This window comes from Aspergillus pseudoviridinutans (genome assembly GCF_018340605.1).
Source record: "Aspergillus pseudoviridinutans IFM 55266 DNA, scaffold_4, whole genome shotgun sequence".
In the NCBI taxonomy this organism is placed as follows: domain Eukaryota; kingdom Fungi; phylum Ascomycota; class Eurotiomycetes; order Eurotiales; family Aspergillaceae; genus Aspergillus; species Aspergillus pseudoviridinutans.
In genome coordinates, this window is record NW_025091284.1 from 2,786,168 (window position 1) to 2,810,126 (window position 23,959).

Genomic DNA, 23,959 nt, shown 5'->3' on the forward strand with positions numbered 1-23,959 from the left:
CTCTTCGCAGGTCGCATAATGTAAATAATGATAACAGCTACCAATTTCTTTGCAGATCTGAATACAAAGGCAGTAAGTTGTCTGATATCTCCAGGTTACGGAGTTGCGCCAGTTAACCCCGAGCTCTCGTAAGCTGTTCCATCATCTTCATATGGTTCAGCAAAGAAACTCCAGGCGATGTTCATACTCCGTACCTCTCCTACTTCTTTGCTTACGGGAAATTAGAATCCGTAGTGATCAAATACTACCGACTGTTCCATGACAAATTCGCCGATCCATCTCCACGGTTTAGGTCACCGGGAGAGCTTCTTCTGGTTTTCCTCCGTAGCCTGCAAACTACAAGACTAGGGACTCTAGCTCCCAGTTTCCACTGCACCTAGCTCTGGCGCAATCTCTGCGACCAGCCAGTAGATAGTGGAGTCCGAAGTCGCTACTCGCTGCAGTACTGCTATGCATCATGGGCTGCATGATAGCCTTAGGTAGGAAGAACGAATCGAAAGTCATGTTTCTCGAAGTTTTGTTCCTCCCAAGGTTTACGCTACTGAAATTTAAAGCCAGATCTATCCTAAATAGTCCTTTCCAGGATGTACCTTTTATGTAGAGAACACAGACACAGAATAATACATAGCAAACCTCAATTGAGATTTGATGATCATGAACCTGAGCTTACGCGATCAGGAGGGGAACTCCGCCTCTATGAGATACTAGCTACCCGAGCATGCAGGACCAAAATAGGTAGTCTACTATAAAAGCCGCGACGGACATCACGCAGAGTCAGAAGTTTGATCTTGTAAACCTTTCCCCTCATTGAATGCACAAACGGTGTGATACGGCAAGATTGGTTTACGCGGGGTCAGCAAGTCAGCATCAAATCAGTCCGTATCTTTAAATGAAAATCATCCGTTGGGTCACAGTGGAGCTGACTGTGTTAGAAGTCCCATATGTACTTCTTGGTTAATTAGCTCGGATAAAACTAGAATTTTGATTATATGATCGAATCCGTAAGGGGATCACATCCATGAGCCCTGATGATATAAGAAGGGGGACGAAGTTTGCCACGGAGGATGTAAGAATAGTGAAAGCGATGACATTCGTCTCTATCTATGCGATGCTGCCCAGTATGGCTATCACCAGAGCATGACCTGGCCTCTGCTAGGCGCTGTAGCATAACAATTAGCCTATCTAATAATAATCAGTAATCATATATTAATGCTCCTCCCTGTAATCCCATTCGACTATCCCCAATACTACCTCCCATAATGCACACGGGGTCGCGCGGCAGCATCGACGTAGTGGAAGAAACCAAGCCAGCCCCACCACCACCCACCTTGCATTACTGCAGCAGTCAGCTTGAGAGCCCTCCGTGTTAAATAAAAAGTACCTGCTCCGCCGGAACTGTTGGGTATTTTTCCAACAATCCCCCTTCATTCTTCTTCTCTCTTCTCGTCTTTTATATCTCACTCCTAAACTTATCTCTGTCCCAAAGATCGAAGTGTCACTTTCAAACATTTCTTGCGAAGATGACCAGCACAATAGCCCGAACTGAGGAACACCAGAATGCTGGGTACGTCTCTCCCATAGTTCTGCCTCTCTGACATCACACCCCTCCCCCCTCCAACGGCGGAAACACTCCCGTTACCTCAGACCCTACCACCGCTTGCGACTGTTCCGTACTGGTCACCGATGTGCAACCTGTCAGCTACCTTTGACCAGCATCTTATTTCCCCTTGTCTTTTGGCTCAATTCAATTCAGCCTCGCTCCTGCTGCAATTTACAGAGTTGACTATTTGTCCATTACTGCCTTTTTTTGCTCTCCATCCATTTTTACCCTCTCTTTTCTCTTTCACCCCCTGCGTCCATCAAGTCACACCGAACCCCAATCGACCTACACAAATATTTCTCGTCCCGAATAATATCAGTACAAATCAATTACTAACATGGATTATGCGCTCAGCACACTCGAACTTAAAGATGACACCGTCATCGTAGTACTAGGTGCCTCGGGAGATCTTGCTAAGAAGAAGACTGTTCGTTGTCCCAGGACCGGATATTACTCTCTAGACAGCTGTTTTAAGCTAACATCTCAATAGTTCCCTGCTCTTTTCGGACTCGTACGTGCCACCTCTATTGATGAAGGTCTAAACTCACCTAGATTGACCGTATGCACAGTTTCGCAACAAGTTCCTTCCCAAGGATATCAAGATCGTCGGATATGCTCGGACAAAGATGGACCACGAAGAATTCCTGAAGCGTGTGCGATCATACATCAAGGTTCCCACCAAAGAAATCGAGGAGCAGCTGGACAACTTTTGCAATCTCTGTACCTACATCTCCGGTCAATATGATCAGGACGATTCCTTCATTAACCTGAGAAACCACCTCGAGGAGGTTGAGAAGGGCCACAAGGAGCAAAACAGAGTCTTCTACATGGCGCTGCCTCCCAGCGTCTTCACCACTGTGTCAGAGCAACTGAAGAGGAACTGCTACCCCAAGAACGGCATTGCTCGGATCATCGTGAGTTTCCCACCCCAATGCGAAGAAGAGAGCAACAACTGATGGGCATGTTCCTTATGTACAGGTTGAGAAGCCCTTCGGTAAAGACCTTCAGAGCTCGCGTGACCTTCAGAAAGCCCTTGACCCCAATTGGAAGGAAGAGGAGATCTTCCGGATTGACCACTACCTTGGTAAGGAGATGGTCAAGAACATCCTTATCATGCGCTTCGGCAACGAATTCTTCAACGCCACCTGGAACCGTCACCACATCGACAATGTACAGGTATGGGATACTTGGAATACTCCGAATACCCGAATTGAGAGCAATTTGCTGACAGGTTCGCTCCTGCCGCAGATCACATTTAAGGAGCCTTTTGGTACAGAGGGTCGTGGTGGTTATTTCGATGAATTCGGTATTATCCGTGATGTCATGCAAAACCGTATGTTTTTGCCATCTGCTTGCGTGAATGAGCGATGCTGATGTTCGTCTCTTCAGACTTGCTGCAGGTCCTGACATTGCTCGCCATGGAACGTCCCATCTCCTTCTCCTCTGAAGATATCCGTGACGAGAAGGTAGGCCACTCAACTATTTGACCAGAGGCGACGAGCGAAACTAATTCAACCCAGGTTCGTGTATTGCGTGCCATGGATCCCATCGAACCCAAGAACGTCATCATCGGCCAATATGGGAAGTCTCTGGATGGAAGCAAGCCAGCATACAAGGAGGACGACACTGTCCCTAAGGATTCTCGGTGCCCGACATTCTGCGCCATGGTTGCATACATCAAGAATGAGAGGTGGGATGGTGTTCCCTTCATTTTGAAGGCTGGAAAGGGTAAGCATAGTTTACTTTTCAGACCACTAGATTCGCGCGCATTCTCACCTTTCACACAGCCCTGAATGAGCAGAAGACCGAGATCCGTATTCAATTCCGCGATGTTACATCTGGTATTTTCAAGGATATCCCTCGTAACGAGTTGGTTATCCGAGTGCAGCCCAACGAGTCGGTGTACATCAAGATGAACTCCAAGCTGCCTGGCTTGTCCATGCAGACCGTCATGACTGAGTTGGATCTCACCTATCGCCGCCGTTTCTCTGATTTGAAGATTCCCGAAGCCTACGAATCGCTCATCCTGGACGCTCTGAAGGGTGACCACTCTAACTTTGTGCGTGACGATGAACTCGACGCAAGCTGGAAGATTTTCACGCCTCTCCTGCACTACCTTGACGACAACAAGGAGATCATCCCCATGGAATACCCTTATGGTATGTACTATAATATATTCTTCTGATTGATATCATTACTAATCCTGTCAAAGGCTCCCGAGGACCCGCTGTTCTTGATGACTTCACTGCTTCGTTCGGCTACAAATTCAGTGATGCTGCTGGTTACCAGTGGCCCATGACCAGCACTACCCCCAACCGTTTGTAGAGGGATGGGATATTGCATGACTATGAAATAAGAAAAGCATTAATGTACGAATTTCTGTTGATTTCATGATGTCTGGGTCGTTATGGCAGGTTTTTCTTTAGTCTTGATCAGCCGGATATGCTTTGATATGTTATTAGAAATGAAGAAGCTTATGAACAAGATCAGGCCAGAACGGCCGGGTATAACGGATGTGGGCATGTAACATGCAAGCCGTATGGCCTGGTTGAAAGGATGTTGTCTTTAGCCTGATGAGCGTCAAGAGGAATGCACTCACGGTGCTCTTGCTCCACTCGCTGCTATATGCTGCCTTAGGTACATATAACAGCCTCGAGGTCGCGCCTCGATACGTGGCCTACCATTCATTTAAGCCTTTGTCAAGAATGAGAGTAATCATATAGCCAAAAGGATAGGCCATTCTCGGCTTTGTCGGTAATGTAAGCTGTAAGGTAGAATCTTCGAGTCAATCCCTTATTTCAACACATGTTGGTGTCTTATGCCGGAATAAGGGGGGGTGTTGCACATATCTGGGGAATTTGTAGATCGTCCCTTGTCACATGCCTCGCCCAGGTAGGTGGGATTGTCAAGCCAACTCTAGATAAACTGAATTCTAGAGAACGGTCATTATTCTCTCTCTGACTATTAATAACAACTACCTCATGGCTGGTGGGTCCAGGAAATTAAGAACCCAACCGATGCGGATTAGACCTGACCGCAGTGCATGGACGTCCCGGGGCCCGCATGCGTTGATTTGCACTTTTCTGGCAGTTGAGCACTGGGCATCCTGGGCGTTCGGCCTCACCTCCATCCTTCAGGATCTTCTTCCTATTTCCCCTGCTTTCTCTCCTTTCTCTCCTTTCTCTCCTTTCTTTATTTCTGCATCAATTCCTTCCTATCCTACTCTGAAGTGAATCGTGGAAGAGATCGGCCTCTCGCGTTCCATTGACCAAATCGGGACCCCTACCAAGCTAGTAATCGACAATTCCAACTCCGGTCACTTTATCGAGCCGCAAAGAGCTTACTACATATTCGACCAACGATTAACAATTGTTTCGCTATTCGTGGCACTCCACTCCTAGAGATCTACCTACGTACGAGGATTGTTAGTTTATTGGCTATTGCGGGTTGAGTGCGACCAGGTTGTTGCGACTGGGGTTGAGCAAGAGCAGGAGACTACAAATATCACTCCGGTGCATGGCAAATTGAGGATACCGTTGGATTCCTTCAGGTGGATGCAGGCGTTGTAAGGATGCCACAGGCTGCAAGATGGGTGGGTTCTCCCTCCATCAAGGGAAAATCGGAGTCGGTGCGAATGGCACTGTTGACATTCAGCTTGTTGGGGTTGCAGTATGTACTTTCGTCCACCGCTGCCAATGTGCTTTGACCTCGCTCATCAACCGGATTACTGATTATTCTCCTGTTGTAGATTTACATGGGGCATTGAAATGACCTGTAAGCCTTTTCTTCCACCGTTGTCACTGTGTCTTGCGATTTGACCATTCCGAGCTCGAAATAGATTGCACACCGTACCTGCTCCAGCTGGGTCTTACAAAGTCACGGACTTCACTTGTGTGGATCGCTGGCCCCTTGTCTGGGTTGATCATTCAGCCTTTGATTGGTGTCATCGCAGATCGTTCACGCTCGAAATGGGGAAGGCGCAGGCCGTTTATGGTCGTTGGCTCGTCTATTGTCGCATTGTGTTTACTGGTGCTCGGGTGGACGTCGGAAATTGTCAGCCTATTCGTGAAAGATGCTGAGAAGGTGTGTCTATTTTACTTGGGCCAGGCTTGGGTATCTGTTGCGACTCCCCCGCTCACTTTTACCAGGCAAAAAATGTCACCATAGCCCTTGCCGTCCTAAGTATCTATGCGGTTGACTTTGCGATCAACATCGGTGAGTATGTTGACGCACTCGCCTGAACACAACTGACATCCTTCAGTCCAGGCTTGTTGTCGTAGCTTGATCGTTGACACATTGCCGATTCCATTGCAACAAGCTGGCTCAGCATGGGGTATGATCCCACCTTTGTCCACGAGGCCAAAAGCTAACGACGTTCAGCTACAAGAATGTCCGCAATTGGTCAGCTGATTAGCTATGCCATTGGCTCAATCGATACGGTCAGCCTCTTCGGCGCCATTATCGGTGATACGCAATTTAAACAGATGACCGTCATTGCTGCACTCTCGCTGATTGGGGCTGTTTCCGTCACCTGTTATTCGGTGAATGAGAGGATCCTAATTACTGCCAGGTGATGATAATCGGAATCGGTTTGTCTATATTAGTGCTGATTTTTGATTCTGCAGGGATTCCGATGGAAAAGCGGGAGCTGTTCAAGTCATTTCTCAGCTTTTCAAGACGACAATTGACCTACCTCCTCGCATTCAGGCAATTTGTTGGGCGCAGTTCTGGGCCTGGATTGGTACAACTTCTTTCGAGAAGATTTGGAAGGTGTCGCTGACTCGCTTTAGGCTGGTTTCCCTTCCTTTTCTACAGTACGACGTGGGTCGGTGAGACCTACTTCCGATACGAAGTCCCCAAAGACGCTCCACAGTCAAGCGACTTTCTCGGCGAAATTGGACGCGTCGGCAGTCTGTCTCTGGTCGTTTTCTCTTCCATCACTTTCATCAGCTCTGTGCTTCTACCATTCTGTGTGCAACCTCCGGACAGCAAACGGTCCAGATTCACACCGCGCCCGCCACCTGGTATAGCTGCACTTCTTAAGAAGATCACTGCGATACGACCAGACCTGCACACAACATGGCTGATATCTCATGTGATGTTTGCTGCGACCATGATCTTTGCACCTCTGGCCCGGTCTCGGGCATTTGCAACGTTCCTCGTGGCCGCGTGTGGTATTCCGTGGGCGGTCAGCAGTTGGGCGCCTTTTGCATTCATGGGAGTGGAAATCAATAAGCTGGCAATGGGACCTGCAGCCGCAGCGCGCTCTTCTGGCGTGACCATGATTACGTCTTCCACTATCCGCTCCGGCAATTATGATACGGACACGGAGATGGACGTCCTGCGACTCAATCATCATGATACGGATAGCGACAGCGATTCGGAGGACGACGCAAATATTCCTTCCACTGGCGAACTGGCAGGTATCTACCTCGGCGTGTTGAATGTGTACACTACGCTACCGCAATTTGTCGGCACATTCATCAGTTGGATAGTCTTCAGCCTCCTCGAACCCGGCAGTACGAAACGGGACGACTCTGCGCAGGACTCGCAATGGATACGCCGAGATAAAGAGGGTCCTAATGCTATATCCATCTGCCTGTTCGTGGGTGCCTTGTGTGCACTTGTAGCCGCTGAAGCCACTCGACGATTACGTTATGCTCGCTGACGGCAGTGAGTGCTCAACTGCATCACAATATATTCCCCTGACGATGTACGATCAGCGACGTCTCGTTTCCTGCTCAATTCCTTGTATTGCTCCGTTTGATTACCCTTGTTTCATGTCCCGTTGATACCCAGATCGCCCGACTGTATATACATTCTGGATATATCCTTTCTTAGATCTGATGGCAACCACCCATGCCAATGATTGGTATATAGTGAACTAATGATAATACATAATCGTGAACATAGGTTTTTACCCTGTCTCCAGACTCAGTAGCAACTGACTGACGTAGGAGATGACGATATACTGATATAGTCCATTCAAGTCAGTCAGTCAGCATGCTTCTCCCGAACAGACACCATACTCTCCGACCACAAACCATATCATCAATCGAACAGGCTTGAAAATGCCCCACGTCCTCATAATCCTCACCTCGCAGGGCTTAATCCCCGCCAACCGCCAACAAACAGGCTGGCACCTGGTACGTTACGTCCACCTCACTGCCCCCAGATATTTAACCACTCACAATGAAACAATGGGAAAACGCCCAGTCCGAACTCGCCCATCCATACTCCATCCTCAAACCCAAAGTCAACATCACCATCGCCTCCCCCCAAGGCGGCGAGGCACCCCTCGACCCAGCCTCAACCTCAGCCTCCACGAAACCAGAACCCGCCTCCGACGAAGCCGATGCAACGGACATATCCTCTATAGCGCAGCACTGGGAGGCCTGGACGCACACATACAGGATCAGGGAGACGGTTGCCCGTGCAGGAGCGGGGGAGTTCGATGCGGTGTTCTATGTAGGTGGGCGCGGGGGTACGTCTATGTCTATGTCTACGATCTTCACCTGAGGTTCACATTACATGATGTTGACGTTGACGGTGTAGCGATGTTTGACCTTGTAAGGGACGCGGCCTCGCTTGCCCTGATACAGAATATGGCGGCGGCGGGGAAGCCCATCGCGGCGGTGAGCCATGGGCCTGCGGCGCTGCTGAATGCGACGGCGCCGTCGGGCGTACCTTTGCTTTCTGGAGCACGGGTGACGGGGTTCTCGAGGGAGGAGGAGGATGAAGCGGGAATGGCGGCTGTTATGCCGTTTCAGTTGGAGACGGAGCTGGAGCGGGTATCTGGGGGTGGATATGTCAAGGCAGACCGATCAGGGACGGAGAAGGTGGTTGTATCTAGGACGGCCGGGTTACACTCGCCGCTGATTACGGGGCAGAATCCAGCCAGTGCGGCTGGGGTGGCTAGGGAGATTCTGAGGGTGTTGGGGTGCGATTGACCTCGTTGATCCGAGTATACCATATTTCAGAGTCACATTGGGCTGAGCGTCAGAAGGGGCGCGTCAAGAGACGAAAAGCAGAATTGTTTGAATTCGCAAAGTCTGCCAAGGTATATGGAACAAGAACACGCAGAAAACATACAACAAGAGGGGAATCAAGTGAAATCACGAGTTGAAGCGACAGGATATAGAAAATTAGATCACGTCTGGTCATCGAAAGAAGATAGAGGAATCGACCAGAATATTACAACAATGTCGAGTACAAACTGGCGGGAAGCAAGCGGCATAATGGCGTGATTTTGTTGTCCTTTCGCTGTCAAATATGAGACCTGGCCATGGAAGGAGTATCAAAGACATCTGGGCGTATAAAATCTACCGATGGAAGGTAGCCGGGCACTGGGCCAGACCATGAGGAAAAAGTAAAGCAACAAAGGAGACTTATGGAAGTAAGATGGTCCTGAATGGGAAAGGCCAAGCCGAAATTAAACGTCTTTCAGCTTGCGGCCTGCATATTTCCAGTCAATTCGGCCACTCTCGCCTTGATACGAGCAGCACGAGTCTCGAAGCCTGATCAGAGTTAGCATCGTTATTGCCAGTTTAAGCGTACCTCCTCCACTTACTCTCTTCTTCGCTTGTGTTACCATCCTCTTGGCTAAGTCGGTAGGAACCGGACTGCTCAAGCTTAGCGGCCCTTTCAGCGGCATTTTTGCGAATCTGTGCCCAGCGATCATAAGATGTACTAGCCGGGGCTGGTGTAGGGCTTGTTGGCCGTTCGGAAACTTCGGTCCTGACGGGCGTATCGTCAACAGCCGCAGCAGGCGCGGCCTTGTCAGGGAACGTCTCAGAGACAGGAGAATCTTCAGGAACGAATGCTGGCTGTTCCGCCAAGGGGCCCTGGTCAAATCGAGAGAATTCACGATCGGCTGCCGTTCGCTCATTGGTGTCTACGCGGGAAAGTGCATCGTACTCAGCTTCACGACGGGTCTTGGGAGGGCCATCAAGCTGTTCGTTGGCAGTGACAGTCTGCGGCCCGGGGACTGGTTCCTTCACGTCTGCCGGGGCTTTTGCGACCTCGGCTGGAGCGGCGGGAGGGGCTGCCGCCGGAGCTGGAACGGGTTTCTTCCTCAAGCTCATAGCCGAGGCGCCATTGGGGCGAACTGTCTCCTGGGATTCCTTTGCCTTGCCTTCCAAAGCCGCACGAGCAGCAGCAACAGCCGACGGCTGAGCCCCGGTAGGTTTCATTGGCGGTTTCGATTCCAAATCGTCCTTCTTCTTGGTTCCGAATATACCCTTGAAGCCCGTGTTACCGGGCCTCTTCTTCAGTCTGGCTCTGGAATCATCTGTCGAGTCAGTAGACTGCTTGGGCAAAGATTCCGCAGCGGCGCTGGTGCTCCCCTGTCTGCTGGCGGCGTTTTCATCCACACTGCCTCTTAGCTGACGCTCAGTCGCTGCAGGAGAGCTTGGCACGCTGTCCTTGGGCAATGGAGGTGGCGCCTGGCGGGTTGACGAGCTAGGTGCCGGAGAAGCCGGCGGCTCTGGCACCTTCTCGTTCACGGTCGCCCCCTTTTCCTCGGCCAGCGTACCTGTCCCGGCCCGGCTGTCCTTGAGATACGCGGCGCGATAGGCATTCTTGTCATAATTGCTGGCCCATTTCATCGCTTGCGAAGCTTCGCTCATGATTCCCGGTTGCAAAGACATAATGGAGTTTGCCTTCGAGTACCGCGAGTCGTTTGGCACGCTAGCCTTCGATCTGTTGGCGGCCTCCTGCTCCTGCTCCCGATGTTTCCTCTGCAAAGCCGCAGCAGCAGCCTGAATGCGAGCATGCTGATCAGGTGCAATGCTGGTCTTACTCTGAGGAGCGAGATTGTTGGCGCGCTTATAAGACTCTTCAACGGCATTCACTTTCTTGGCCGACGATTTGCGCCGACTGATCTTTCCCTTGCGAGATGCGAAGGTAAAAAACCTCTTTTTCTCAACAATGTACGCACCTGGCTCAGGCTCCGGCGCAGCACCTTTAACCTGCTCCTCAAGAACTAACCACTTGGTGTCCTTAATGATCGTTTCGACCAATGCGCACCTACCAAAGACCGCCTTCCTCGCAGCAGGTTCCTCTACGGCCAAACTGCTGATCCAGACCCACCAGAAAGAGTCGTCCAGATCCAGCGTGGTGATGCTGGCAAGCTCGGCGGGTTCGACGGGAAGCTCTGAGTCCAGGGTACGCTTGTGAGACTGAGAGCTTTGGCCTCGCACAGTAGCAATTGGAGGCAGGACCTTGTCAGGCGGAAGGAGCAAAGGAGCAACTTGAGGCTTGAAACCGTTGCCGTCATTGAAGCCGGAGGACATGAAATCTGCCCAAGATGGAGTTGTAGGACGGCCAAGATCCCCCGCGACGGAATGAGGAGCGGACCGAAGACCGCCCCCAAACTCGTTTCTTGCTAACGAAGTTGCGTCCGCATCGTTGTCCAAGTCAGCGGCGCCAAATCCCTGATCCTCAAACCGCGACCAGGACGCTTCTTGCGCCGATGCCGTCGGGTCGGAGGTACTGGATTGATTCGTTGACGAGATGCATTTTAAGACACGCAAGCACTCGTCGGTAAGGGCCTTGACAGGGTCGTCAAAGCTGGCGAATTCCTGCAGATGCCGGTCACTGTCCCGGTATTCGAAGTTCTTCGCACGTCGCAAGAGGGCGAAAGGAGTCGGTGAGACGGTATCAACGATCATGACGACCTTTGTAGTCGATACCTGCAGAAGGGTCGGCGTTTCAGGCGGGTACTCCGTTGCTTGGACCAGGGATTGGAGAGCGATGGGCAAGGTCGAAATGCCGCTTATACCACGGGGAGAGTCGGGAGAAATCGAGCGGAGATAGGCGAAGAACAAATGGCTCGTGGCATCAGCAGCGCTGAAACAAATGGTCAGTCGCTTCTAATTCAGTTTCAGATAGATCCGTTTGAAAGAAACATACGCGGCCCAGTTTTTGTAGGCAGCTTCAAAGCCATTGCCCGTATCCGAATGCTCAAAAGCCCACCACCCAGCGTACCTCGAGAGCTTCCGGCCGCCGAGACCGTTGGACTTGCCGTGTGCTGCAATGGCAGCTAGCAGGTCGAAAAAGTCGAAAATGATCTTGGTTCGAGCATCCGAGTCGACACTGATTGGGATGAATGTTGAGAACGCGTCGCGGGCGAGTTGAGAATCTGCGATTCGATCAGCCTTATGCAACCTGCCGCCGGCCGTTATGTAGTGTAAGCCCATACCTTGTTCGCCAACTTTGAAAAGTTCATACGCGTCCCAGGTGACAACTCCTCCAGGGAGTCTGCTCCAGCACCATTTCAAGACACTGCAGAGGACCTATTATTGTCCATCGAGAAGACAACCGGTCAGCCATGTTATGTTCCGACGTGTGGGCGATTTGTTGCTATGGGCTCACCGTCGGGTCTGTAAGTCGTAGCTCTTGCGACAATGCATCTCCACTCCAAGGCGAGCCCTTCTCAACAGACTTATTAAAGTAGTTACGGATGAAATAACGTGCATCGGAGAACTCGGTAGTCGGTCGAAACGGTAATAGTAGAAACGGAGTTTGGAGAGCTGTCAAATGGGACAAAACGAAGCAAGGATCAGCGATCTGAAGAATGTGGATGTCTCAGATTTGACAGTGGAGTTGTGGGCGCCAGCGATTGACAGTCCGATACTGGAAATCCGTGATAGCAAGCAATCAAACGTACCTCGAGCCTTCAATTCTTGAGTGCATCCACGGAGGAGATCCTGAACTTCTTCAGGAGCGACTTCGGTTCGCTGCCACGCGTCGGTCCATGTGGGCTTTGCCGGACCCGTGTTTTCGACAACCGGGGTCTTGGTCGATTTCTTTGCAGCATTGGAGTCCTTACTCCGAAAGACACGAGTGAAAAAGGGCATCTTTCCTCCACGGATGTCGTCTCCACTGGATTTAAAAAACCGCTGCTATGTTGCTTGGCTAATCAGGAAAATGTGCTCAGGGGCGGACTAGGGAAGTCGCGTCCCGAAATGCGGATCAAGCCGATGGATATAGATAGCAAACAGATCAAGGGATTGAAAGACCAGTTTCTGCGATTTTCGTAATGCACCGTGCGAAAATGCAAGGATCAAACTGGCGGGATGGAGCAGGGGAAGGGAAAAAAAATAAAAATAAAACAAAAAAAGACTAGAGAGAGTAAAAAGGAGAAAGGAGATCACCAAGGGATCAAGCAGGGCCAGGCGGGGGAAAAGAAGAAGAAGCAACAGTTATAAGGCAGTCAATAATTGAAGTCTAGCAATCCCCAAAGCAAGATGCCAGACAGCAGACAGACAACTAGGTCGACGTCTAGGTGTCCAAGGGATCAACTGGCACAACTGCAGCCCAGAATGGGGCAGCACGTCTACCCTAGCGTGCAGCGAACACTATGTGATGTATGTATGAAAGTGGATTGATTGGATCTGATATAATGAGAGTGGACATCCACATGAAGATCGTGGGTGGAACAAGCGGAAAGAGTCAGACAAAGCAGAAAGGAGAGACCATGGGGAATGAGAAAAAAGACCCAAAACACAGGAGAAATGAGAAGAACGGAGGACCGATGAAGGTAAAAAGCTAGGAAGTGGAATAAAGAGTTGGTGATAATGAGGATCTGCCGTACCTACACTGTGTTACTCGTTTCAGGGGTTGAAATTCTATTACTTACGCCCAAAAAGGCGCCATGCCATGGTTCAGTGGCCCTGACTAGGTAGCGGGGAGACGATTCAGCCATAGTTGATGCCCATCGAGCAAACAATAATAAAGCATCAAAGAATGAGCAATTGGCTTTTACAAATAGGATTTCAGACTATCAATTGGGCATGTCTTTATTGATTGAGTCTGTCATATTGTCCTATGGATGCTGGGAGCATTCTGTTTGAATATATCTAGACTACTCTATAGAGGTACCTAGATAAGTCCAGACTTGATCCCCATAACTATAAATCAACTATGAAATCCGCTATACCTGATTGGGCAAGGTCAGTATCATCCAGTTTGAAGCTGATACAAAGATGGTATTGGGTTTGCACAGTCCAATGTGACTCAGGTAACTTAAGTTGGATTTCTAGAGGACTGAATATTGGATGGATCTAGAGGTCCTCAGACTTATACCTCTCACTCTCAGGCTCCTAGCTTGCTTGCTTGTTGCTGTTGTTCATCCATGGACAATGAGCGGTGAGTCTGCCACAATAAGGAAATACGAAGTACCGAATGAGCTTGCCTTATAGAAAGAAGGTGGTATGAGTCTGGTTGATCTTCTAAAGGCTCCTAGAAGTCGTCAGAATACAGTCAACATTACCTCTCACCTCTCACCCGTATTTGACTATATTTTACAAACAGGTAACCGACATTTCAACCCGCCTTCACCACCAGCATAAGGCTTCCATGAAGGACGTAGCCGCTTGCTAGATAAGGAATTGTTGGAAGTATAATTCTCATCATCCGTACCCAGTTTCCGCAACTCATTGTGACGACTCACCAATCAGAAGGGTATAAGCGCATCTGGCAGCTATGCAATGCAAATTATGCCTGGTCTGGCTGTGATATGCCCAACACTCGTTGCCCATGATCAAGGCTGGTCGACCACGGCGCGCATAAACAAGCATAGCAGACTAACATGGAATCTAATCTGTACGTCTGTACGTCTGCATGTCAAATGACTAGCTTGCAGCTCAGTACGATCAATTTCTGGCAAGACTTGCAAAAAATTTGCGCACCGCGTGAGTTGTTGATTTACAACTTTGACCCGATAGTCACTAACCGTTGCAGATGTCGAACGCTTGGGAGGACGCGGACAGGCCGCGGGGAACTTCCAAGGATCTTATATTTATTCATCCGGGGGACGCTCAAAGGTGTTTCCATGATAGAATAATATCCAGTCGTTGACAATTGCGCAGGATGTATGGCATCTAGTTCGGATCGTTTATCGGTGCGCTAAAAGCTGTTTAACTCATCCTGACAACACCCATGCTGTGTAACATATATAATGTTAACTAAAGAGGTCCCTAGACTGCTTTAGAGCCGTAATCTGTGACCCATGGTAAGCAGACACAGTCGACCTATAATAGCCCATCAACCACCGCCAATGATTCACGAAAGCATCAATAATCAGCTCAAAGAACCAATCAAAATTGAATCCATGAAGCCTGGCACGGCGCTGACCATATCAGATTCTCGAGGCTTCAAGCTCTCGTCCGGATGTGGCTGTGCAGGTCCAGGCTCCGTGTGGCTGCCCAGCCTGACCAGAGTACTCAATGATGCTGATGATGTTATGTGTAGTATCCACTGTGATGATATCTCAGCGAGCTTCAAGGTCTTGTAACCACTGTGTCGGTAGCGATTCGTGCGAAAGCACAATTTATAGGGATATCAACTCGGACTGGCTAAAAATAGTCGGCGCCTAAGGCTCGGCAACGGCGGCTGTCTATAGCGAACGACTGACGAATCAGGTGCCAGCACAAGCCACATATGGAGAACTGGCTGCGATGCCATAAAAGTCACCATCCCACTTTTTTCCCTTCCATCAATTCTATTCTATCTTTAGAATCTTCTGCATCACCCGCGTGTCGCCGTCCATCGACTCTTCTTGTTCCATCCTATCTTCATCGAGGCTTCGCATCCATTCATCTTACCATTTTTTATTCATCCTCTGAATTAACTTTCTTCTTACTCGGCGACCTGAGGAGTCCGGAGGCTCCTTATCCTTCTGTCACCGGATTGTTGTGTGTTCTTCCCGACGGGTCAAACACCCTGATTGTCTTCGCGCCCGCGGGTTCATCCCTCCGTAAGGGCATCACCCATCATATCCTCTCTAGCGCTCTTTAACCTCCCTGATCCTTTCCGTTCGTTTTTTTTCGCCATTTCATCCCATCTGATGTGGATAAGGCCGTCTGCAAACGATAGTATTCTACGATAAGTAGGAATAAGAAAATAGGAGAGCAAAAGCAGCTGGTCAGGCGGCGGCGCTTCTTGAGTTTCAGCTCGCGCCGCGCCATCTATTACGGACAACCTCATCTCCACATCGCCTTCTGGCTGTCCTGTCGTGTGTTTCAGCAATCCTCTGTAACTGCCTGACGCGTGGACTTCCTTGTTTACTGCTTCTCACATAAGCATCCTCCATGGGTCGAAGAAAGATCGAGATCAAGGCGATCAAGGATGATCGCAACCGATCAGTGTAAGTCATCCTGCATCCATCACCCAATACGGGTCTTGAATGCGACACTGACTCACATCGTCAACTGCTTCTAGTACCTTTTTGAAACGAAAGGGTGGTCTCTTCAAGAAAGCGCATGAACTCGCAGTATTATGTTCGGTAGATGTCGCGGTCATCATTTTTGGTCACAACAAGAAGCTCTACGAATTCTCATCATGTGATATGCGAGAGACTTTGGGTCGATACCAATATGTGCGTTACATCTCATTATCTGCATTATTTCGAGTATGTTGACATGAATATCAGTACGGCCCGCCGCACGAACATAAAGGCCCCGAGGACTTCAATGGAAAACGAGACGATGACGATGACGAGGATGAGACCACTCCTGCTCCGGATGAGATGCAACCTACAACCCAGAACCCACCTTCTGTTGTCCCCGCTCACATCCCCAGTCATCCCGGTTTTCAACACATCAATCATGCACCGTCGGCGTCCCCGCCCATTTCGAATGGAATACCCTTTGACCCGCGACATGGCACTCCGCAACCTCAAGGCGCTTCGAGACCTTCGTCAAGAAACCATCTTCGACGCGTGAGTTCGAATCTGGGCCCGCAGCAACATCATGGAACTCCACCGCCTCCTCCACAGAATGGATTCGCATACATTCCCAATCCCTCGATGTATCATCCCAATGCCAACCCCAACATGGCCCAACAACCGCGGCCACCCCAATTCGCACACTATGGACCGCAACAGCCGCTGCCGCCACACGCCATGCCTCCACATACCATGCCTCAACCAGTCCCGCCGCACCATCAAGCCCCGCAGCATCTTCCCCAGCATCCGCATCCGCTTGCTCAGCAGACACCTGCGATGGGACTCTCGCAAGCGCCTCATGCGTCAATACCACAGGTTGCGCAGCCTTTCTTGCCCGAACAAGGGAGAAACTCGATGCCACCGGCGTTTCCGACAGAACAGCCGCAACCACCTCGACCGGTGTCCCTGCCCGATGCTTCCTCGGCAGATCAGATGGTTGGTCCTTTGAAGGTGGAAACAAGCCCCTCTCCTCCACACCAGCGATCGTTGTCCTCGAAATCGCGCAGTATCTTCACGCCGATCGATGACCGCGGCTCCGTTCTGGCCCGTCACTTCGGACTCGGCCCGCCTACATGCGAGTCTCCACGCACTGAGAGTACCGACGTTAAGGCAGAATCAAAACAGAATGACTCGAAACAAATCAAGCCTCCCGCTCAATCTGTGGCGCCTCCACCACCGCCTAAGACGACAACCGACTCGACGCGGTCTCAGTCAGCTCCTGATATTAAGCCACCGCCACGGACGAATAGTGGTCAACTGCCCTCAAAGCGGCCACAGCTCAAGGTACAAATACCAAGCGAGAATTCTGACCGGGGGAGTGCAGCAGATTCGTCGTCGTCCACCTGTAACAAGACGGTGACTCCAGCCAAGGCTAATCCCGACACCAATCACTCCGGCGTGGTTCTCCCTCCACCGTCGCCATCTGCTGGTGCAATCCTGAGCGCAGGTGCCACCGGGCCCCCAAATCCCTTCGCTCGACCGCCGCCGCCGGGAACTGCAAGCCAGAACAGCAATGCGTACAACAGCAATAACAATATAGAGACGCCGATCTCTGCTCTGCCCAGTCGATTTGTGTCTGATGCTCTTCTTCCGTCGCCGTCGAGTTTCTTCCCGGAGTGGGGGTTCGGCAGGTCCGGTCCCGATACGAACATGCTGCCTAGTCCTCTGACCTTTCCCACTCCAGCGGTTCAGACCGGTCCAGGGTTCACGCGCGAAGATGAACAGGAGAAGAAGCGCAAAAGTCCCGACAGCGGCCCTAGCATTGAGGGAACGGCAAAGAAATCCAAGACGTGATTGCTCATCGGGACTGGGCTTGCAAATTTGATTTGTCTTAAAAATCTTGTTTCATCTAAGGCATTTTAGGGCGTTGGGGCTTTTTTTCTTCACTTTCTTGAATATCGCGATGGCTGCACGGGCTCATCTTTCTTTATATTGCTTTCGCCTTCCATTTGTCAGTTTGGATTTGTTGGTAGCTTATACCCCTTTCCTTTTTTTTTCTGGTCCTCTTGCTGTTGATACGGCTCCAGTGCGTTTTCTGGAAGAACTTGGGAATGTGATTCGTATTTGCTTGTACTAATTAGGTAACAGAATTGTTTGAGCTGCGAGGCTCCTTTTATGTATCTCTTTTGAGTAGCTCTGACCTCCAGCTTTACAGCTAGTAATCATATCCATCCCTACTGAGGGCCGGAATTGAATATGTATGAAGGTACGCTTTATATATGCCTGACCTTTGGAGAGTGTAATGCAAAGGTACCATGTACGACCGTGCATGGAACGCGAAACAGCATCCCATGCATGATCCCAATTACCGACTATGTACATTAAATCTAAGTATAGACGTTCGAGGAAGATGAAGAAAGCTAGAGGGCGGGTTATACCTCCGCCTTTGGCGACAGACCAGACGACGGATCCGTCCGCCTGGCCGCGGCGGCAGCCTTCTGCTCCTCGAGAATCTCCTTCCGCGCGCGCTCCTGCTCCGCCAAGCCGGTCTTGGTAAAGGTATGCGCCTTGCTCAGCTCGACGGGCTGGATGAAAAGACTGACGAGGAAGCCGAAGCCACCGACAGCCGCGTAGAAGATCCACAGTCTGCTGAGGCTGTGCGTGAAGGCCTGGAGGACGACGACGCGCGCAGACTCGGGGAGCGAGCTGACGAGCGAGCCGGTGGAGCCTGCGAAGGAGTGGGCGATTGTGGCTGCAGTTTCGGGGCTTGTGGCGGCCTCGATGGAGGGCAGTTGGCGCGCGAGGACGTTCTGGTACACGACTGTGCCCAGGACGACGGCGATGGCGGAGGAGGCCTGGCGGATGAAGGCGAAGGTCGCGGTGGCAGTTGCCATGTCGGAGCGGTGGATGTTGGCCTGGAAAGCGACAAGGGGTGCCTGGAAGAGCGGACCGACGCCTACGCCGGCGATGATCTGGTAGATGATGATGCGGGGCCAGGAGGCGTAGTATTTGAGGTCAATGAGAAGGCCAAAGCCAAGGGTCATGAGGCCCAGGCCGCCGACGATCAGCTCGCGGTAGCGGCCTGTCTTTTTGATGATGATGCCTGTGCCTGCGGAGACGATGGAAAGGCTGAGAACCAGGGGGAGGACGTAGACGCCGCTGAGGATGGGGGTGGCCTGCAGCACGGTTTGGAAGTAGAGCGGGAGGTAGTATGAGCCAGCGATGAAGACGAAGGCATGGCAGAAGCAGACGATGAGGACGAGACGGTTGTGCCAGTTTTTGAAGAGTCGCACAGGGATCAGAGGGTACTTGGCGAGTTTCCACTCGTTGAGCATCGCTAGGACCCAGACCACCACGCCAAAGATGATCAGGCAGATGACTGTGGCCGAGGCCCAGGGGTAGTCGACGCCGCCGAACTCCAGCCCGAAGAGGAACATGAGCGTGCCTCCGATGATGAGGACAGTGCCGGTCCAATCGATAGATCGGATGCCCTCAAACAGCGGCGTGCCGCCGGATTCGAGCTTGAGGAAGAAGACGAGGATTGCCAACGAGACGCCACCGACGGGTACTGAGCAAATCAGCTTGATTCTTAACACAGGTCAACGAAAGTGATACATACAGTTTAGGTAGAAACACCACCGCCAGGTCACAGCAGTCGTAAAGGCGCCTCCGATAATGGGGCCTAGAGCACCGGCGATGGCCCACGTCACACCGAAAAGACCATAGTACATGGGCCGTTCCCTTGAAGAGTTAGCACTGAGTAGTCCAACGCAAAGAAAGAGGCTTAGCCTACCTAACGCTGAACAAATCAGTAACACAAATATTGACCAAGACAATGATACCACCACCCCCTGCACCCTGGATCGCCCGTCCAACCAGCATCATGGTCATGCTGACCGCAAGAGCGCAAATCAGACTGCCGACCAGGAACACAACGTTGGCGATAAGCAGTATCGGCTTACGGCCCCAGATGTCACTGATCTTGCCCCAGAGGGTGATACATGCCGCATTGGCGAGCAGGTACGAGGAAGCCATCCATGAATAACCACTTTCTGAGGCGTGAAACTGGGCAGCCATGGTTGGAAGGGCCGTTGAAACGATCGTCTAGACCAGTCAGTCTGGACTCCTGTGAATAATCAATAAGAGTGGGAGCTACGTACCATATCCAAAGCGGCCAGAAACAACACCAACTAGACATCGTCAGCATAGTTCTATGGCAGCAGTCAAATACCTATAGAGGATGCATACACAAAGCGCAGGCATGATAATCAGGATCTTCTTCTTCCCCAGCTTCTGCGCCTGAGAGTGCGTCCGGTCCAACGGCGCGCCATCTTTCTCAACATCTTTCCCGGCTGGTTTCTCATGGGACGGATGATCTGAGTTGTTGACAGGCAGTTGATCATCCCCAATAGACGGAGGCGTCACAGTGGCGGACTTTTCCGAGCTGTCCTCCTCGGAGCGAGAGATTCTGTCCGACATCATTAAACTGTGTTTGTTATCGTCGTTGTAGTCATGATCTCTCTCCTCGTTTACTGACATGATCTGAGGGGAAATAAAACGAGGAAAGAAAGAGCCGAGGAAAGAAATCTGACGGATTATGTACTCTAGTCGCCTCAACTTGGCAGTGGGGAAGAAAATATTGATACGAGCCAAGTTTCGGGTAATGCCGACAGCTTAAAAAATACCGAAGAGAAGGATTTATCTGATCCTCGATCAACACAAGGAAAAACTACCAAGGGGGATATCTTCAGTGGAAGATCAGTTTAGAGATTCATCAAGATGGGGAAGAAGAAATCACAGTCACGCAGTCTTAAGTGCTGGAGTCTCGAGTCTTGAACCCTTATAAGAAGTCAACTGCCGGCGTTAACAAACTTATGCGAGTCCGAGTCCGAAGCGAAGGCCGAGAACGTGTCTATCAGTAATGCTCTAGGACATGCTCGTATTTCATGAAGATCTTTGAGTCATACTCGAATATCGGAACAGACGCGATCTTTTTGACGATACGAACAGCGGGAGAAGAACAGTCGGCAAAAAGAATGTGGATAATTCATACTTCATGGAGATTATGATATGATTCACATGTCTGTCAACAATTGACGTGCGATGCATTTTGCAATGGAACTAGGGAAAAGGCTTTAGAGTAGATGAAGATCTGAGGATCTGATAGAATAATTTATTCTCCGAGCTCTTCACTTTCTTTACTTTTTTTATTTTCCTCTGGGTTTATATGGAATCTCTAATATCAAGCATTCCTTGGCACGGGAGTACAGCATCAATGAGACAACCACCGAGATCGTGACGAGCTGTGTTATGGCTTCAATGATTTATTCAGGGGTATAATGTATGTAGGGGGAAAAAAGAAGCATAAAAAGTACAGGAAGTCAAGAACACATTCAAAATGCAGAATAATCATGTACACACAATGCACAATGCACAATCCACCTATCCCTCTCTAGTCCTGTAACTGTAAGATCTCTACACGGCATCGCGTCATTCAGTCAGTCAATCAATCAATCAATCAATCAATCAATTAGACCAGGTAGCCTCGAAGAGCCACTTACCAGTCAAAAACTCCTCAAAGCTCAGTGTGATATACCCGTCCCGATCCTCGTCATACCGCTTGAACACGTCCGTCATTCGTCTGAGACTGATACACGCCTGCACAAACAGGTCAAAGCTCATGCCATCTTGGCCCGGCCCCATTGCATGCCCCCCATTTATTTGTTGTTTTTTGCTCTCAAACGTGGTAAAGAGCACCGTGACAAATGGCTGGCTGAGCCTATACCCGAACGCAACCAGCGCTTTCTCAAACTCCTGCAGACTGATGCGCCCACTGCGGTCCTCGTCAAACCGGTCAAAAAGCTCCCGCCACGCAGCTAGAAACCGCCACAGCGCCACGAACTCGTCGAACGAGATGGTCCCGCTGCTGTTCCGGTCGAACATGCGGATCATCATCTTGACGGTCTTGGGATGGAAAGAGGTATAGTCGCCGTTTACAAGGGCGGATCCGAGCTCCATCTCCGTCAGGGCGCCCGAGTGCGAGGCATTGGCAGCGCGGAAGAGTGGGAAGAGCTGCTGGGGGTCATCGTGCGGGGCGGACAGAGGAGGCGGATGGGGGGATTGAGGTGGACGCGAGACTGGGGAAGGGCGATTGCGTACGGGCTGCGAGGGAGGGGGCCCGAAGCCGTAGTTTTGGGGTGGAGGCGAGGCGTGGAGGTGATGCGGACGCGCATGGMTATGGCTTGCGGGAGGCGGCCCGGTCGCAGGTAGAGGTTTGTTGATCTGAGCATTCGTGACGGGGACTCGCTGGGGGGTGCCGCTGGGTGGAGCATGAGACGATGTTCGAGGAGGTCGCTGAGCCTGCGGCTGTGAGGATACTTGCATCGCGCCGATCAACTGGGCGACCTGCTGGCAGTCAGTCGCGGGGTGGGACATCTGTCTGACGGCAGTTTGTTCGTACTTGTTCTGGTTCAGCATGCCTGCTCTCCTCGGTCAGTCAGACACAAGAGTCACCTCATCATTACAAACACTTACGCTGGCAGCGCATCGGGGTTGTAGGACTTGTTGTAAGCCATGGTAGCCTGGCGTAACGGACAGCACAGTGAGTGACACGGAGGAGAGCGCTCCTATCTAAAAAGCCGGGGGAAGAATTCAAGCCATCCACAATTTCATAGGGAGGATAAATGAGGAAGATGAAGTAGATAGATGGAAGGCGATTCAGGAGTTCGGAGGAAGTTCAGGTGCGACTTGACTATCTTTTAGCTCTTTCGTCGTACTCGCACAGCAAAGATGAAAGCGGAGCCGTGGGGCAATCTTTGACCGTTAATATGCCAAGGTATAATAAGCAAAACGACAGATTTAAGGGATGAATTTATCATTGGATATCCAGAAGACGACCTCTGAGAGTATGTAATCTAAGCTCGTCCTGAGATTCCAAAGTAATTCCAGTAGCAAATAACCAGCCACCATGGGTTGTTTTCCCTCCTCGGACTATAAGATGTTCAGCCCTACGAGTCCTGGTGACGGTAACGGCCCACCAGTGCTATGTAATTTTTGCTGGCCCGATATCTGGGTGGATCCTTTATTTTGCAGGCAGATAGCCATAAATTGACACCTTCATTACGATTTCTTGATCAATTCTTCGACCTCTGGAGCCGAGTGCCTAAGAACTTGAAAGATTTCCTCAAACGCTTTGGCTTGAAGTTGGATGCCCTCCTCCCCCGTGGTCAAAGCAGCCGATTCACTGTTATCTATTAGCATAGTACAAATGGACCAAGATTGGCCGGATGCTTACTCCACGTAGCCATCATTTCTCCAGCACTTCCCATGTGACTCGAGTCCTTGATGAGTTGCACTGACCAGAGACCGGCTCCCCTGTTCCGCAGTGCGAGCAAAGAGCTTATATATTAACCACATCATCCATCGCTCGTAGAATCGGTCATACTGCCGTCCCAGAGAGGACTCACAGAACCCAGGACTGATAGTGTTGATGATCACCGGGACCGAACCATTCTCCTCACGCGCCTTAAGCGCAACAGTCTTGAGGACATATTCCATCAGGAGCTTCGAGATCCGGTATTGCTGGAGTCCATTAAAGTGCTGGGGGTCATTAAGATGTTCCAGCAGTAAGCCTTCAGTCCGGAGACTGTCCGCTTTTACTTTGGTAAACAATTTGCTTGATACCACACTCAAGTGACTGGGGCTTTCAGGCGACGAGCTACTCCGGAGTTTAGGAAGAAGCAGAATTGCCAGCAACGAAGTGGACAGTGTGTTGACCTGCAGCGTCTCCTCCCATCCATCAGGAGACGCCGTGTAACTTCGATTCCACAATCCCGCATTGAGCAATACAACGTCCAGCCGTTCGACCTCTCTGTTGACGCGAGCTGCGAAATCCTTGACGCTTTGGAAACTGCTCATGTCCAATTCCCAGACATGGATTACCCCCTGTCTGTTGGTGCGCAGCTCCAGCTCAGCCTTAGTCGCTTGTCCTCGCTGCAGGTTGCGACTGCCAATAATAAGAAAGTCCACACCAAGATTGAGCAGTTTGATGGCAGCCTCGAACCCGAGCCCAGAGGTTGCCCCAGTCAGGACCACTGTTCTGCCTGCAAAGGAGATTTCGGCCGAGCTTTCGGGGGACGGCATTTGCAGAAAGCGAAGAAAGGCAAGCCGCAATGATCACTGAGACTGTAATA

The 23,959-nt window shown here is 50.8% G+C and overlaps 8 protein-coding genes across 8 annotated transcripts; 4 read left to right on the plus strand and 4 right to left on the minus strand.

Annotated features, from left to right (window-relative positions):
- Positions 1-1,937: 1,937 nt before the first annotated feature.
- Positions 1,938-3,925, plus strand: Asppvi_006394 (glucose-6-phosphate dehydrogenase; the record flags this gene model as incomplete). The annotated part of the gene is made up of 9 exons (XM_043302298.1): positions 1,938-2,027; positions 2,091-2,111; positions 2,170-2,514; positions 2,579-2,776; positions 2,849-2,933; positions 2,990-3,066; positions 3,121-3,328; positions 3,388-3,759; positions 3,813-3,925. 9 exons carry the CDS (start codon positions 1,938-1,940, stop codon positions 3,923-3,925), a joined length of 1,509 nt encoding a protein of 502 aa, XP_043158233.1.
- Positions 3,926-5,171: 1,246 nt separating this feature from the next.
- On the plus strand, positions 5,172-7,268 carry Asppvi_006395 (putative sucrose transporter; the record flags this gene model as incomplete). Its single annotated transcript, XM_043302299.1, has 8 exons — positions 5,172-5,269; positions 5,349-5,374; positions 5,439-5,683; positions 5,749-5,815; positions 5,862-5,933; positions 5,981-6,170; positions 6,226-6,341; positions 6,391-7,268. The coding sequence occupies 8 exons, from the start codon at positions 5,172-5,174 to the stop codon at positions 7,266-7,268; spliced, it is 1,692 nt and encodes a 563-aa protein (XP_043158234.1).
- Positions 7,269-7,792: 524 nt separating this feature from the next.
- Positions 7,793-8,550, plus strand: Asppvi_006396 (ThiJ/PfpI family protein; the record flags this gene model as incomplete). Its single annotated transcript, XM_043302300.1, has 2 exons — positions 7,793-8,084; positions 8,156-8,550. 2 exons carry the CDS (start codon positions 7,793-7,795, stop codon positions 8,548-8,550), a joined length of 687 nt encoding a protein of 228 aa, XP_043158235.1.
- A 493-nt stretch (positions 8,551-9,043) lies between these two features.
- On the minus strand, positions 9,044-12,459 carry Asppvi_006397 (DUF1708 domain-containing protein; the record flags this gene model as incomplete). Its single annotated transcript, XM_043302301.1, has 6 exons — positions 9,044-9,117; positions 9,171-11,449; positions 11,513-11,741; positions 11,802-11,895; positions 11,975-12,132; positions 12,270-12,459. 6 exons carry the CDS (start codon positions 12,457-12,459, stop codon positions 9,044-9,046), a joined length of 3,024 nt encoding a protein of 1,007 aa, XP_043158236.1.
- Positions 12,460-15,693: 3,234 nt separating this feature from the next.
- Positions 15,694-17,621, plus strand: rlmA (SRF-type transcription factor RlmA; the record flags this gene model as incomplete). Its single annotated transcript, XM_043302302.1, has 3 exons — positions 15,694-15,749; positions 15,824-15,980; positions 16,035-17,621. 3 exons carry the CDS (start codon positions 15,694-15,696, stop codon positions 17,619-17,621), a joined length of 1,800 nt encoding a protein of 599 aa, XP_043158237.1.
- Positions 17,622-18,199: 578 nt separating this feature from the next.
- Positions 18,200-20,306, minus strand: Asppvi_006399 (MDR family MFS transporter; the record flags this gene model as incomplete). Its single annotated transcript, XM_043302303.1, has 5 exons — positions 18,200-19,335; positions 19,387-19,508; positions 19,561-19,871; positions 19,928-19,957; positions 20,016-20,306. The coding sequence occupies 5 exons, from the start codon at positions 20,304-20,306 to the stop codon at positions 18,200-18,202; spliced, it is 1,890 nt and encodes a 629-aa protein (XP_043158238.1).
- A 913-nt stretch (positions 20,307-21,219) lies between these two features.
- Asppvi_006400 (uncharacterized protein) lies at positions 21,220-22,342 on the minus strand (the record flags this gene model as incomplete). The annotated part of the gene is made up of 3 exons (XM_043302304.1): positions 21,220-21,242; positions 21,329-22,251; positions 22,302-22,342. The coding sequence occupies 3 exons, from the start codon at positions 22,340-22,342 to the stop codon at positions 21,220-21,222; spliced, it is 987 nt and encodes a 328-aa protein (XP_043158239.1).
- Positions 22,343-22,886: 544 nt separating this feature from the next.
- Positions 22,887-23,909, minus strand: Asppvi_006401 (putative short-chain dehydrogenase/reductase family protein; the record flags this gene model as incomplete). The annotated part of the gene is made up of 2 exons (XM_043302305.1): positions 22,887-23,010; positions 23,062-23,909. 2 exons carry the CDS (start codon positions 23,907-23,909, stop codon positions 22,887-22,889), a joined length of 972 nt encoding a protein of 323 aa, XP_043158240.1.
- Positions 23,910-23,959: the final 50 nt, after the last annotated feature.